The sequence below is a fragment of the Clupea harengus genome, chromosome 7 (genome assembly GCF_900700415.2).
Source record: "Clupea harengus chromosome 7, Ch_v2.0.2, whole genome shotgun sequence".
NCBI lineage: Eukaryota > Metazoa > Chordata > Actinopteri > Clupeiformes > Clupeidae > Clupea > Clupea harengus.
In genome coordinates this window covers 5,407,645-5,424,458 of record NC_045158.1, presented here as the reverse complement: position 1 = coordinate 5,424,458, position 16,814 = coordinate 5,407,645, and the positions used below count along the sequence as shown (strand labels likewise).

Here is a 16,814-nt window from a genome sequence, read left to right as displayed (position 1 = left end):
AACGCCACTGCTCAGTACACGTGTCCTGATTGGTTATCACGTAGTTGTTGGGGGTGAAGTGGTCATGTATCCAAAGGCTTTCTTTGGGAGAAACACAAACTGTTATTCACGGCTGTGACAGTCATAACAGAGACCTTACCTCTTTGTTTCGAAATTTGACTTTTATACATTTACATTCCCTGAATGTGTTGTATTCTCTGCCTAATTTAGTTGTGCACTTCTGTTACTGCCAACACTGTGGCTATAGGTTTTCAGGTCAAATTGGGTGGATCTCACATACTGTATTCTCTTTTCCAGTCTTCAGTGCCTATTCTCACCTTTAAAGAGCTGGTAATTGTCTGGACATTGTCGGTAGTTTGTGAGTATACATGTCGGTTGGGCGTGACTATCCATTGCCATGACTGATACTATTTAATTCTTGGTCTGTATTCTTTGTCTGTTCTCTGATAATGGGCCTAATATCTATTTGATCTACTCTGAAACTAAATAAAGCAATCACAGGAAGCCAAACAACAGTTAATCTTATTTGATACACGCAGTTACATTTTTTAAACAGATATACGTTTCACGCCTTAAGTATGTTTGGATAGTGTTGAACACATTCATTTGAGCCTTGTGAAGTTTCCCTTGTTTCTCCATGTTTTCACCTACGGTCACACGTGCTGCGCAGCGTTGGTCCAGAGCCGTCTGCCGTCACGGAGGCTCTGTGGTATGGGATTCCTCAGAGATGGTGTAACACGAGCGTAGAGCCTGAAGCGCTCCTAGGAGCACGCAGGGAAGTTGTGCCGTTATTGTACGGAAGGTGAAGGGTGGAACTGGGGAGGGTGGGGGTAGAGTGAAAATCGGTGAAAAACAGACCTAGCTGAACTAGTTTCAGCCTGCTCTTTGTATGAAGGCTTACAGTTCTCTTGCTGTGGTGTGTGGTCAAAACACATACCACATTGTATACCTGCAGAAGAGATACAATGGCTCCTTTATGTTAATGTGTATAGGTTAAGTGTAAATACAGAGATTTACACAAGTAAAGGGCACACCTAAAGAGGACTTGAAACTATTTAGCTAATTCAAATAATTTGGATCCAACAGCAGAGCTTTATTTCCTTAATCATATGACCCCAGTATGACAAATGGGCTAGGGTTTCGTGTGGAACTATCTGAGCCTTCTCCTTTATTTCTCTCCTGTTCGCTGTTGACCTTTCCATGTGAAATGGCTTGTGAATGTCATCTGGCTATTTGCCTGTTTGGTGAAGACGGTTGCACTTGAGAAAGGGAACGCTCCTGTGCGATCTTTGCAGTTACAGAAACCACCTGACCCAACTGGCAAACTTTCTACCAATGGAGACTACCTTACTACAAACACAGAATCTCTTGCTCCATCATTTATTCAGATAAGACACACCCTTCGGAGTGTGTTGATGAAACTGGAATCATTTCTTCAGGCCCTTCAGTTGTTTTTTGTTGAGCCTTGCTAACTGTCACTTGTTGTGTATACAATGAACTCATGACCCAACAGATAAAGAAACAGGTAATTAGACCAAAACATAACAAAGAACAGCAAGAGGAACCAACATTATGACCAGGGCTCCATTATTTGCACAATTTACAGACCTCTCAAGTAAGCTTGAGTAGGCAAATTGTAACTGGAGCTCACTCTTAGTTCGCTTGGTTGAATTAGTTCAACAAAGGTTCCAGTACTCAGAGAGCCCGTGTGCCCTCGGTCGTGTTTACACATGTACGGTTCCACCTAGTCAGCTGCGTTTCCCTGCAGTAATACTTCACAAACACCTTTCAGTTGACAGGCAGCTCACACGAAGGCAACGCACGTGAACCTGAGATCGTCAATACTCTGCTGGAAACACCCTGAAATCATACGCTTGCTTCATAGCCCACAGGACAAACATGTACCGCAGGTTCCAGGCGCCTGAGGAGTCTGCACAGATTGGAGTGTTACATGGCCCGCGGGGGGCACACACACACACACCTTCAAGGCCCATGCGCACCTGTGCCCAGGTGTGCTGAGGAGGAACACAGGCCAAATTCATGTTATTTTCCCCGTGCATGTAGCTCTAGGGGTTGGTTGCCGTTGGAGACGGACAGACCATAACAACACTGGCAATAGCTTGGTGACTCAATGCTGTGTCGATGATAATCACTGTGCGAAACAATAAGAGGGCATTACTTGTTTGTGCTACATAGCTGCATGGAAAACAAGGAAAGTATTGATGAAAATTGGAAAATGTCAGTATAAGACGGCATCTGACAGTAGAAGGTGGCAACTGAAAGGTGTGAATGTTTTTTTTAGCTATGATTATGTGGGTAAAAGTCTGTTTTTATTAGATTTTTCCCAGTCCTCTAAGTGAAATATCCAAAGACTATCATTATTTACGAGAACAGTCAAGAACAGGTATGTATTTTAGAGGTTATGGTTCGGGCCTCTGAACACAATAAGTTGAAATTTTCAGGATGTTTTTATTTACCGACCATTGTCAAAATATGTAAAATGTCAATTGACTATGATCAGTGACTATGGATGTCGTTTAAATATGAAAATGATCGGATGTCTAATATCATTATTACTCAGAGAAAGACAGTAATAGTGTATCACAATTGTTACAGTGTGGTTGTCTTAAAAACAACCCAGAAAGCCCTCTAAAGATTGTGGACCTTGTTTTGAATCTCCAGTCTTAGCTGTCAAATGGAACAGCCAAAGAGGTTGATTGTGCTATTAGATCTAAACAAGGATTTCAATGTTGGCAGACATAAGGTCCCCCTGTCAATCATGTTGTGAAAACTGTACCTACATTATAGTTTACTTGTAAGACAGGGTAGTAGAACTGATGCTGTTTATTTCTTTTTTATTTCCATTATGTATAGTACTCAGTTAAAAGCTTCTCTTAGTTTGTTTTTAGATTCTGTAGTGTACATATGACAGGTCTTTCAGGAAAGTCCTATATGTTGCTACCTGCAGACTGTGACAGACAAGCAAAACACATTCTTGTTATACCACATGACTATATACAGCCGTGTACATTGCCAACAGGAGATGTGTGTGTGTGTGTGTGTGCGTGCGTGAGTGTGAGTGTGTGTGTGTGTGTGTGTGTGTGTGTGAGGAGTGGTTGCAGGAACTGGGGGCACTGGAGGGTTTCAGGTTACACTGCCGGCCTCTCTCACCTCTCTGCAGATGGAATCCCCAAACGCCTCAGCTAACTTTAGAAAAGGAAAACAATCCATACACACACACACACACACACACACACATATATATGTACAGGAAAAGACACATGCATTTATGAACAAACATAGATGTGGCCACACACACAGACACAATATCCACATAAACAAAAACAGATGCATGCACGTGTATGCATACGCGCACAAACACACACACACACACACACACACACTCTTTTACACACAAGCATGTGCATGCTTTCCTCCAGTTTAGACAGACCCACACGCCTTCACTCACTAATGGTCACGCATGCTCTCACACACTGTGGGCCGCACTGATCCGACGTCAGCACGTTCCAGCCCAGAGGACTATGGACTCTGGCTCTCCTGATTACTGAGAGATCACAGTGTGTAAATCCTGTGGCCTGACAGCTCAAGGGCCTCTTGTGGGCTTTCATTTGGCCGCTGAGGGTCTCGTCCCTGCCTGTTGGCAGCCAGGCACACAATCTGAAGGACACTTTGCCCTCTGGTGGTGAAAAGTGGTAATGAATAGTCCCACTCCTCATCTCACTCTACCTCCCCAGTCCAACTCCATATTTTAACATCCCACTATCATATTTTCAATAATATGATATTGTTATTAAAGTGTTACGTTTATTTATATGCATTTTATATGTACTGTACATGCACTTTGTTTACATTTGCCAAGAAGCAGCAACGGTAAAGAGTTTGGAGAGAGGAACATTTACATGATCCAATGTTATAAAACCGGTTTTACATTCTGGTTTGTGATGGCTGAAGCTATATCTGTTTATTCACTAGTGATCTCCCAAAAACCTTACCCTTAAAACTTGTCTAATGTCTAATGACTGACTTAAAGCATGCTTGACATCTGTACTTCTTTCAGTTAGTAACATTACATTACCTCTGATTACTGTAACTGGTGGGATGATGTGTGTGGTAATCTGTGAAATTTGTCCATGGTGACCCCCCTCTGTCCCTCAAAAAAAGGGAGAGTCATAACTGTGCTGAATAATTAAAGGAAGAGAAATTGAGCGGCTCTAGTGTTTCGGGGCTGTTATTGTTCCTGTGTGAGGCTGCTGAATGGCAGCTTAAAACGTGAACTCCTCATGCGCGAGGCTCATCGCTGGGCGGGTACGGGTCAGTCCAGGGTTGGGGCTGTTGGTGTGGCCCACACTGAAGCTGAACTGCAAGGGGACTGAGGATGCCTCGGGACAAGCTTGTCACCTCAGAGAGTGATGGTGAGGCACAAACTGGATCATTCATTACGTTTTCTGGTGTGTGACTGTTAATGACGCTTGCTGCTTAATGATGTGTGTGCAGTGTGCTGAAATTGTAACGATTTAAGTATTTAATACAAACATCAGCCATAACACTCTCATATTACTATGATGTAACCTCAACACCTCAGTTGAAGTAATTGTTAGACTTGTATTACGCATTTATAACCTCTTAAAGTGCTCAATGACTTATACGTGATATGTTATAGAACCCTGCTCATCACAGCACCGATCCGCAGTCTGGATATCATATTATATCAATGTGAAAATGTCTTAGACAGTGGGAGAGAAACACTCAAGGGTGTATAAACACTGAAATGTGTTCTGTTAATAAAATACAGCAAATACTTAAAGAGATGATAGTCTGTCACTTGCCTACTTTGTATTACACTTTACAACCATATATTTTGCAGACACCTTTACAGCTGCATTTGTACAAACACGTGGGTTCATAGTTGACAGGCATTCAATGATGTGCACCACTTGTAGAACTTTGAACTTGTGAGTTTAAAACCCAATTTACCACTTCCCCTCTGGCCTTCTCTCTACTCCCCTCGCCTGTCTTTGTGTGGACTGACACAGTGAGATGTCTCATCTAAGCTGCCTTTGTACCCTTTGTGAAAACATTATTGCATGTGTAATGACCCATGCATCACATACAGATTCGGTTACAAATGAAGCTGAATGACACGGGCTGTGTCACTTTTGCACGGTGGTCAATGTCAACCAAGACAAGTGTGTTATATATTTTCTTGGGGTGTATGCAAATATCACAGTCTTTCTTGTCCTCTGTAATTGCAGTCAGCATTGAGGTGAATGCAGGTAAGACTGCACTTGCCTGGACTGTTCTTGTTGTGTTTGATGGCTCAACGACCCTGCTAATATACCTTAAACATAACACAGAAGGTGTAAGATGCCACTGGTTTCCATTTTTCCATTATGTATAGTACTCAGTTAAAAGCTTCTCTTAGTTTGTTTTCATATTCTGTAGTGTACATATGACAGGTCTTTCAGGAAAGTCCTATATGTTGCTACCTGCAGACTGTGACAGACAAGCAAAACACATTCTTGTTATACCACATGACTATATTCAGCACTGCAGTGTACATTGCCAACAGGAGGTGTGTGTGTGTGAGTGTGAGTGTGAGTGTGAGTGTGAGTGTGAGTGTGAGTGTGAGTGTGGGTGTGAGTGTGGGTGTGAGTGTGAGTGTGTGTGAGTGTGTGTCTAAGTCTCCGCAAAGGTATTGTAACATGTTCACAGAAAGAAGGTGGAGTTAAAAGTTAGAAATTAGGAAAGAAAAACCAATTAAATTAGGTAATCTAACGACAGGAAGTAAAGATAGAGTAACACTCATCAGAAAGGAGAAAGTCTGCAAGGTCGAGAGAAATGTGGAGTGTCAATTGAACATATTAAATGCAATAGTTTCCAACTATGCTCTTCTATCCCTTTTCCTACAGTATGTCTACGTAAGGTTGAATCAATTCTGTACATATCCCGTGATAAAACATCTAGCATTGCATAAAGATTTATGGATAACAATAATATCTTAATGTATGAATCTGTGATCAATGTGTTCTTTTTGGGTGCAGAGAATGAAGATGACCATACAGATTCCAATGACACAGGCAGAGAAGTGACGAGAAGGAGAAAAACAAGAGAGAGGAGAGAAAGAGAAAACAAGAGAAAGGCAAAGAATGGAGGGAGTAAGGGCGTTCCAGGACATGACATAAAGGAACGACCTGAGAGAGAGCACAGGAGAGGGAAGGGCGAGAAACGTAAAAACAAGGAGAAAGAAAAGACCGGAATAGAGGAAGACGATGAAGAGGTTGACAGAGATCACAGGAGAGCGAAGGGCGGGAAACGTAAAGATAAAGAGGAAGAAAAGACAGGAATAGAGGAAGACAATGAAGAGATGGACAAAGAGTCCCAAAACCAGAAAAAGAAGGGGAAACATGGAAAAGTGAAAAAGCTGCTTAAAGACGAGAAAGACACCAGGAATCACAAGAGACAAGAAACTTCTAAAACAGAGGTAGAGATAAATACCAATCAAAAGAAAGTCAAGAAGAAACAAGAAGATGAACCACAACAGAGAGACAAAGGGCATACAAAAAGAAAGGTGAAAGCTGAAACCAGGTCAGTGTGAGAAAGTTAAGGTCAAATGAAACGATTGCTGCAACAACATACAAATATACTGAATATCCTATACTGAATATCCTTGGGTTCAGTACCTCAGTGTTTTTGTTTGACCTATGCCCTATTACCAGATGAGTACAATGAGAGTAAAACCTTCAATTACAAATTATAACGAACACTGTGTTGATGCCAAGTGTTGATATCATTTTCTCAACAGTTCTGAATCCTCTGACCTCTCAGACGTGGAAGAATTAACAGAGGAAGAGGAGGAAGATGAAGAGGAGGTGGGGATAGTGGTGGGGGCTCTGACTCCAGAGGAGCTAGAGAAACTGAAGGAGGCGGTGGACGACAGGAAGAAGCTTGTCAGCACGCTCAGAGTAAAGCCCTGGTCCATGATGAAGAAACTACAAACCCTCAAGTACTGAGGCCATTCTTGGACCCATTGACATAAATGCATTACAAATACCTGCACTGCAATAAGTATAGTTAAAATCGTCAACCACAATAATATTTTCATTATAAATGCAGACAGGATGTTGTGCTGACCTGGCCAGTCACACATGGTGAATATTTAACTGAATTATGATTGTAATTTAGAGATGTGGGTATGCGTGTGTGTGTGTGTGTGTGTGTGTGTGTCTGTGTGTGTGTGTGTGTGTGTCTATCTGTGTGTCTGTTTTTCAGGGAATCCCAGGAGTTTGTGGAGAAATATGAGGGTGCTCTTGGGAAAGGAAGGGGCCGAAAGCTGTATGCCTACAAAGTCATGATGTCAAAGGTAATGTATAAGCAATGTGGATGGATAAAGCAAGCATAGATATAGAGAATACACATTAGTGTCTCAAACAACACCAAATACCTTGACGTTTACTACTTAAAGTAGTCCCTACGGCCTAATCACAGCCGCAAGGATATCCTTTACCAACCCCGCTCTAATTCGTGTCACATATGTGTGTGTTTTGTCTGCTTTGTATGTCAGAAATGGATGAAGTTCCTGCGGGACTTTGAGAACTTCAAGACAGCATGCATTCCCTGGGAAATGAAGATCAAAGACATAGAAAGTAAAACTTCACCTCAGGTTTTATGATGCTAATGATTGTTTGACAACCTTTTTGCCCCTTCAGTGGCCGAATAACCTGATTTGAAAAGGAACATGCACATGTTAGTGTAGCCCTCTGATACATGCAGCGTAATGTCTTCCTTTCGCTACAGGTCATTTCGGATCCTCTGTTGCGTCCTACTTCATCTTCCTCAGATGGATGTATGGAGTTAATATTATTCTCTTTGGACTGACATTTGGCCTGGTCATGGTACCAGAGGTAGGAAATATACCGCATCCACCTTACTTCCCACATCCATGATTTAAGACTGGTCCTCCACGCTCTGTGACAAATGATCACAAATGAAAAGAATAGTAGAGTTGTGTCATTGTCCAGGCACTGATGGGAAGACCGTATGGAAGCATTCCTAGGAAGACTGTTCCCAGAGCGGAGGAGACGAACGCCATGGACTTTGCGGTCTTGTGGGATTTTGGGGTTAGTGTTTTGTGCTGCGAATGCTGGTACACACATGTATGCACACAGACACACAACTACGTACACACCCACACACCCAACTGTCTATCTATCTCTTTCACTGATTCAAAGCGTTAGAACTCTAATATCAAGTACGGTATATGAAGTATGAGTTTACGGTAATGTAAATTTTACTAGTGGATGTCTCACTCTAAAAAAAATAAACAAGTGTTTTATTACCTTGCTAATCACAACGACTTCCACACCTTGTTGAATGACTTCCTTGTCCATCAGTCACACGATGCCAATATCAAAGTATAATTCCAAATGCAGACACAGAAATGACAAGCGTGTAACATTTTGAGCGGAGGGAAGTACAACCATAAAACTTTACTTGGTAAAAGGTAAATTGTAAATGCTAAATCTTACAGTAATATGAGAACACTGAAATACCCTTTTGTTGTGTGTGCTTTCTTGTCCTTCAGGGGTTTGCTAAGTACTCGGTGCTCTTCTATGGTTACTACAACAACCAGCGGACTGTTGGCTGGCTGAAGTTCCGCATGCCTCTCTCTTACTTCCTGGTTGGGGTTGGCACAGTGGGATACAGCTACATGGTGGTCATAAGGAGGTGAGTGTTTGCACTGCTGACAAGAGTCGTAGTCTGGTACTGGAAAAGAGACTCAGTGGTCAGAGGAAAGGCCGTTTCTGTTCTTCACTCACCTACACAAACCATTTGGAAATGCTGCAAAGTCATTAACATCAATTAACTATACAGATGCCAGATAATATATTGAACATGTGGCAGTTTTGGACTATTTCACCTACAGAAAGGGGGACAGAAATGTCTCAGGCAAATTAGGAAGAACCCCAATATAAGCTTAACTTCCTCTTCCTCTTCCTTCCTCTGAAGTATTTATTTCCATCTCCAACAGGATGGCCCGCAACGCCAATGAGCAAGGCGGTGGAGACGACACCAGTTTCAACTTTAGCTGGAAGACATTCACCAGCTGGGACTACCTCATAGGGAACTCTGAAACTGCAGACAACAAGTTTGCCTCCATCACAACCATTTTTAAGGTGAGCGTCACTCCAGAGAAGCAGGGACGGCAGAAATCCTACCGCACCCCTACCCTTGATGTCTAGCTATCGATGTGTGTAAGACAGTGGGAGTGCTGTCTGTCACATGTTTCTGTGTGCTGCCATGTTATAGCGAATGAAGCTATCCACATCCATCTTCTGTTGTGGCCCGTTGGTTGTTCTCAGGAGGCCATTGTGGAGGAGCAAGAGAGCAGAAAGGACGACAACATCCACCTGACCCGCTTCCTCAGGGTCCTGGCCAACTTCCTGGTGCTGTGCTGCTTGGCAGGAAGTGGATATCTGATCTACTATGTCGTGAGGAGGTCTCAAAAGTTTACCCTCGCAGGGCTGGAGAACTACGGCTGGTGGGAACGAAATGAAGTAGGATTTATCGTATTATTAAAGGTTTATTTGTCAGTTCAGAGTAGTCAGGTATCAGTGAAATGACTTTGTGTAGGTCAGACAAGAAAAAAAACGGCACTAGTGCAAGAAGTGCAAATGAATGTGTAATATTTAACGGATAAGTCAAATGAAAATAGACTGTGACATAACTTATGGACACTATATGAAAAGTAAACAGATGATGGTAAATATTGGAAGTTTTCTGAATGTTTACTTTTTAAAAATGAAGTTATGAATTTCCTGTAGATAAATGAAATGTGTATATATTAAAGCACCTACACTAGAATTAAACGTTGTGTGTGTGTGTGTGTGTGTGTGTGTGTGTGTGTGTGTGTGTGTGTGTGTGTGTGTGTGTGTGTGTGTGTGTGTGTGTGTGTGTGTGTGTGTGTCTGTCTGTGTGTCCTCATGGGTCAGGTGAACATGGTGATGTCTCTGCTGGGGATGTTCTGTCCGATGCTGTTTGACGTGATCAGCTCTCTGGAGAACTACCACCCTCGTGTCGCCCTCCAGTGGCAGCTCGGGCGCATCTTCGCCCTGTTCCTGGGGAACCTCTACACCTTCATCATCGCCCTCATGGACGAGATCAACCTCAAAGTGAGTCAGGCTACGCAAGCATAAGAACAGCCCATGTGCTTCTCACTGAAAAGATGTGTTGGTTATCCACCAGCCTACTAAAAGTTCTGCTTTTGGTCCTCATACAACTCAGTACATTCATGGATTAAATGGATATCCAAGACAGGCGCTATTGTAGCTATCAAGGAAGATCCAGATTAATTAGCATATCTCTGAGGGACAATCCAAACATGTCACTCAAATGTTCCCTGAAACATTAAAAGTGTAACATCAATAGATGTTTATCAGTAGATAAATACTAATGGGTAGATTTGTCTACACAAATACATACGCTGAAATAAAAAGGGTGATACCATTGGCCTGTATTCACACCTGCATGCTGTACACATACCGGGCACAGAAACACGGCCAGGACACGGAGTTCAGATCTGTGAAATCACATCACATGTCGTCACACCCCCAGCATGAAAGGAAAGATATTTATCCCTGCACTTCTTGGACTCTCCACTTCTTTGCACTATTGTTGTGTTACAATTCACAGCTCCTGTATATAGGCATTCCTCCTAGTAGCCTATACACGTTTTTAGACTTCTTAGACCGTTGCACTGTTTGTATTGTTTTGTGTTGTGATGTATATTCTGTGTAAGCACACTGAGAGCCACTTTACCAAGTCAAATTCCTTGTTTGTGCAAACTTACTTGGCCAATAAAACCTGATTATTCTGAAGATCAACTATTTCTTTCTTTGGGTGGGATTTCATTTTTAGAGGAAAGAAGAGGAGATCGTAAAGCTTAACATGACTATGTGGCAAGCCAGCCTGTACAACGGAACCCTGGGAGTGAACACCACTGCTCCCAGTATCACTGCCGATCCAGCAGATGTCCCTCGTGGACCGTGCTGGGAAACTATGGTTGGACAGGTAATGACGTCCTGTCAAATATGGGAATAATCAATATTTAAACAGGAAATGTGATAAGGTTACTACCAGTCATCTTGCCTGGATCCACACACATTGTAGCATGCATTTCGGAAAATGGTATTGGCCATCCACTGTAAGTAAATATATATATATATAGATATAGATATTTCCTACAACAGAATTTACTTCATCTTGAAGTGCCTAAGCTTATTTCACCCAAAGGATGGATATGAAGCCACCTACAGATGATTGTGTTATTTAGGGCCATTGTTGCCGTCCTTTATATTTTATGGGAGTGCCCTTTATTTTAAGAAGTGAACGTGGCTCCCCTTTCAGACGGATGATGTAACATGAGATCTATGAGCCTCCTTTGCTTTGTGGCCAGGAGTTTGTGCGCCTCATCATATCCGACACCATGACTACGTACGTGACCCTGCTGATTGGGGACTTCTTCAGGGCGTTGATCGTGCGCTTCCTCAACTACTGTTGGTGCTGGGACCTGGAGGCTGGCTTTGTGAGTTCCCCCGCCCTCACAGCCGGGATCATTATGCCACCGCATTCTCATAATATCTGACTGTGTGTGAGACAATGCTAATCAGGCTAACACTGAATAATTGCTTTCATTGCCACTCTCTTCCCCATGTAAAGCCATCCTATTCAGAGTTTGATGTCAGCGGAAATGTCCTGGGCCTAATCTTTAATCAGGGAATGATCTGGTAAGGTGGTTGTTTCTAAAACAGTAATTGTTTGTAATGCAGGTTTTGACATCTGTTCAATATAACTGAGAGCTGATTTATTTGTCAGTAGTGTAGGTCGTTATGGCTGTTTATTCCTAGCAAAGGAGAGAGATGGAGGTTATGTAGCATCTGAACACAGGAGCATGCATGGGGTAACATATGCGGATTTGTATATCTGCCGAGGACCCCCTGCTGTGTGTATGCCCAAACTGGGGCCTAAAAAAGCATTTGATCAAACATTCGAGGTACCATCTCAAACCAATTTAAAATGAACAGGTAGGTCACACAGAGTACAGAATGGCCCCTGCTAGACAACCTTTCCGCTGCCGACCTGTAGCCATGATGCGATATAAGTCGAGCGCACAACATAGCTAGAAAACCTCTAACCTCCCTCTCTCTCCCTTTCCCTCACTCCATCTTGTCCTCCCCAAATATCTCTCTCTCTCTCTCTCCCCCCCCCCCTCTCTCTCTCTCTTCTCTGCTTTTCAGGATGGGAGCATTTTACGCCCCCTGTCTGCCGGCTCTGAACGTGCTGCGCCTCCACGTCTCCATGTACCTGCAGTGCTGGGCTGTCATGTGCTGCAACGTCCCGCAGGAGCGCGTCTTCAAGGCCTCCGGCTCCAACAACTTCTACATGGCCATGCTGCTGGTCATCCTCTTCCTCTCCACCCTGCCTGCCATCTACACCATCGTGACCATCCCCCCCTCCTTCGACTGTGGTCCATTCAGGTGAAGAAGACAGGAGATGCTGATTAGACCCATCCATCTTTAGACGAAGCATGTTTGAAGAACCTATACAAGTGGCACAGGCATTATAATACATAGTTTCATCCATTATTTTAGTCCAGAATATCTAAAACTACAGATTAGAAAGGGGGTGTTGTTAAATAATCTCTACCCAGCACGGGTTTATATGGACTTTAAAGTGTGTAAATATTCCTCTTTCTGCATGGACATTTCAGTGGGAAATCTCGGATGATTGACGTGATCCAGGAGACCCTGGAGACAGATTTCCCAGCTTGGATTGGGAAGGTGTTCAGCTATGTGTCCAATCCTGGACTCATCCTTCCTTTCCTATTGCTCATGGTGTAAGCGGACATTTTTTGTATTGGTTTCACTTTACTATGTATAGTTACTATACTTTACTATGAAACTTAAAAAACTAGAAGCAGATATGAATAGCCTATGTTGTTACGGACTAGGGAAACCCAGGTATGCAAAAGTGCAAAGAACTAAATAAATAACTTTTGTTTCTTTAGATTAGCAATATACTACCTTCACTCTATATCTAAGACATACAAGCAGTTCAACCTGGATCTTAAAAAGAAACTTCAAACAGTAAGTTCTTTTGAATATATTAACACTTTTACAGTGTAAGTAATTTCTTGAGACATATACAGTATATGTAGCTCAGTCTATATTTCCCTCTAAATATTGCCTATCAACATTACATGTAGTTACCAATGTTGTCCTCTGGATAGCAGTAAAGCCATGCAACATTCTCTATGCAAGATACCTGATCATTTATTTAGCATGATCTCATTAATGCAATTTATTCCACCAGATAATATTGCAAGATCATCTCAGTCATAACTATGTATAACACTTAACCAGAACAGCATAAACTCAGCAGAAACAGTAGTCTTGTCAAAGTGTAAATAAGATAATTCAATGTGTGTGTGTGTGTGTGTGTGTGTGTGTGTGTGTGTGTGTGTGTGTGTGTGTGTGTGTGTGTGTGTGTGTGTGTGTGTGTGTGTGTATGTTATACCAAAGCAAAATGAAGAAAATAAAAAGAAGAATAAAAGAGCTGCACTTAAGGCAGCAAATGACCTGGAGGAGGCCAGAAACGCCTCATCCCAATTACAGCTGGAACAGCAGAGCAACAACAACGCTTCAAGCAGGGGTATGGATCTATGATCTACTGATGAAACACTAAACAGGGGTATGGATCTATGATCTACTGATGAAACACTAAACAGGGGTATGGATCTATGATCTACTGATGAAACACTTAACAATGCTTCAAGCAGGGGTATGGATCTATGATCTACTGATGAAAGTAGTGTGGGGGACAGTATCCCATTCACATATGAGTCATTGTAGATTATAGACAGCCTGGAGGGTGTTTCATTAGATAGGTCTCGGGAATAATACATATTTGCCAGCTCATGAGTGGGGTTAAACAACTTCTCACCTTCTCTCTCTTTCTCTTACTCTGGAACTTTCTCTCAGATGACAGAAGTTTGGACAACAGTGATGCTACAACTTATCAGAGAGAGAATGGACACTCCACATATCCAACAAAGAATCGTTATGGACCCTCAGATCCCCATAGATACACAAACAGACCTCCAGTTCCAAGAGGACCTGGTATGCCAGGGTACCTACCAGGTCTTCCACATCAACCAGCATCCAAATTAGCAAGGCGCACTAATTTACAAGACTGACTGACAAGTACAGACAATGGATGGACAGAATGGATGTTTTTATGGATAATAAAGGTGCTGAGAAGTGGACATGGCTACCAAACATGCACTGCAACTGGCTGGCTGGACATTCAAAAGTGCCATTTGAGGAGGAGACTGCGGCCAGAGTTTGATGGGACATTCGAGTTGGTCCTTAGGAATGGAAATATCTGACTTACTTTCTTTGATGGGGGATATAGATGTTCCTGTCACATGCACTAGGACCAAAGTGTCCAATGGGACTTTCGTAGAACTACGTGAAGCCTTGTGAACTCTTGTTTATCTCTTTATCGCCATGGTCTGGTGCAACACAAGTGCTTTCGACAAACTCAATCAAACAGCATCAGTCTACCACAAGCAATGTAACTCTATCTTAGTCCATGGCTCTTGCCGCATCACTGGGAAAATAGACTCTTCAGGTTATCTCAAGGTTATATAAATAAACACATTCGTTTGGACTGTCTAGGCATTACACCACTTCTGTTTTGCTGTAAGTTTATCCCCAAGTCAAAGCTATATTGACAATGGCAAAGCAGGCAGCCAGTACCTTAATAACTAGTTGAAAGAATATAATGAAAGTTTGTTCTCAACAGAACTGTCTCTATGGAAGAATACAGTGCAATATTTTAGTCTAATTCTATAGACAGAAGGCTATCATACAATATAATACTTTTTTTGTTCTGTGTATTTCCCCAGAAACATGCATTCCATGTTTAATCATGACTGGTCCATCCTTATATCAACAAATTAAATCAAACACAGTATCAGATTGATTTCTTGGCTTAACATTCTACCCCTCCTTAGTATTACACTTCCCTTATTACTAAATCTGAAAAAAGTATTAGGTGACTACTGTCATCTCAGTGCAAAGTATTCTCAAAACCACTCCGGTCAATCGGGTGTTGAGTGTCTGCAGGGCAGATTCTTTGCCCAGGCAACAGATTTGGCAGCGACTGCTTGTTTTCACTTCAGTGATGGAGGAATTTTAGCCTACCCTGTGTGGGGTAGATGCATAAGACCATACTTTTCCTGGCAAACGGACCCTACAGAGCGCAGTCCTGGATGGTCAGTATTACTTTGGCCCTGATTAAGAGAAGGGGTGGTCCCTTCATATACAGGATGATCAGGCATCTTCCAAAAAAAAAAAAAAAATGTCATGCCACCCTGACATTTATTCATTACAGAGTTGGCACACCAGTTTCATTAACATTTCAATGCTAATACAAAATTAATGACCAGCTTATCATTAAGTATTTATTCAAGTCATTTGAGACCCTTAGATGGGAAGCCCTTAATTTTATAAACTAAGCTGTGCTGTAGACGGAAAATATTGAGCTTTACCCCCCAAATTTTGCAATGAACTGCAAAAAAGAATTACTTGGGTAACGTTGGACGGTTCTCTCTCTAGAGATCGAATGATTAGGCTATGTTTGCATGTCTGCAGTGACATTAACGCGTTTATAGGTTAGCGCATTGTTAGTTACATTGTAAACAAGCTGCTGAAAAAGTTCAGCTGTTTTCACAATACCCTATGAGTTGGCTTTGTTTCTGAAACCGTCATCGGGTAGCTTTACCGGATATAGTGATAGTAAGTGTACTACACACATTATTTATTTAAAGCTGTTAACGGCGGTGACATCAAACGTCACAACGTTGAAAATGCATTCTCAATTAACGTTATGTTTACTTTAGTAAAATCTTAGTTGTAAGTAACTTGAAATTAAGATACACGTACATATCTTTGAATTGTGAAGACTAGAAAATGAAACAAACCAGTGGACTTAGGCTTACTTGAAACATTTCCATTTTATAGCTCCGTGCGTCCAACTAACAGCAGTGGTATCCTTGAAAAACACATGTTGATTTTTGACGTATGGCAAATGTAAATTCTACAAATTAACTAGACTGCTGATTGCTTTCCTGAATATATTTCTCCAGGTCCAGCTTGCTTGCAGAGTGAAAAACAAGTCTTCATCTTAGACCTCCCACAAAAAAAGCCTGATTGAGAGAGAGAAAGAACGGAGTAAGGTGGCCTGCTTGCTTGAGCAGACGCTAACCGACTTGAATTTCATGAGGACATAATTTCAGGAGGAGCATTGTAAGCTACTGCTTAACATAGCCTGGTGGTCCAGTCTCCAGTTCCTTTTCAATTATTGAACATGTCTGAAAAACCATGGCAGCATAACTGTAGGCAACATGTGTCAGTTTAATTAAGAGGAACGCGTAGCCTATTAAAATATCATATTAATAAAAAATAAGCCAACAAAAACCAAACTGTTTAAAAAGAACAATCTTCATGCCATGGCTTTGTAATATTGTATGAGTTAACGCATGTTTACGTTTGACCTTATTATAGCCTTCGTCTTGGCCACATGCTATGTAGCAAACATGGCAATGTTCCAACTTCCCTGATGGGTAAATATGGTTTACCCAAATTAAATATGGGTTTAGTGTTTAGGAAATCATAGGTGAGATATTCCCACAGAAAATATCACGTTTTTCATCAATTTCAAGCCGTCAGATC

The 16,814-nt window shown here is 41.9% G+C and overlaps 1 protein-coding gene across 1 annotated transcript; it reads left to right on the top strand.

Annotated features, from left to right (window-relative positions):
• Positions 1-195: 195 nt before the first annotated feature.
• tmc1 (transmembrane channel-like 1) lies at positions 196-15,810 on the top strand. The gene is made up of 20 exons (XM_012830372.3): positions 196-4,433; positions 5,274-5,294; positions 6,063-6,606; positions 6,824-7,024; positions 7,291-7,381; positions 7,583-7,664; positions 7,816-7,922; positions 8,040-8,138; positions 8,603-8,745; positions 9,050-9,194; positions 9,381-9,575; positions 10,011-10,190; positions 10,936-11,088; positions 11,474-11,602; positions 11,737-11,804; positions 12,315-12,554; positions 12,788-12,913; positions 13,085-13,163; positions 13,599-13,728; positions 14,058-15,810. Exons 1-20 carry the CDS (start codon positions 4,397-4,399, stop codon positions 14,270-14,272), a joined length of 2,985 nt encoding a protein of 994 aa, XP_012685826.2. The 5' UTR covers positions 196-4,396; the 3' UTR covers positions 14,273-15,810.
• The last annotated feature ends 1,004 nt before the right edge of the window (positions 15,811-16,814 follow it).

Bases quoted from the DNA above. Each gene is read 5' to 3' on its own strand.
- tmc1 (XM_012830372.3), top strand. From the start codon at position 4,397: ATGCCTCGGGACAAGCTTGTCACCTCAGAGAGTGATG. The intron at 7,025-7,290 runs GTACTGAGGCCA...TCTGTTTTTCAG, and splicing joins AAGAAACTACAAACCCTCAA to GGAATCCCAGGAGTTTGTGG. The intron at 9,576-10,010 runs GTAGGATTTATC...CTCATGGGTCAG, and splicing joins GCTGGTGGGAACGAAATGAA to GTGAACATGGTGATGTCTCT.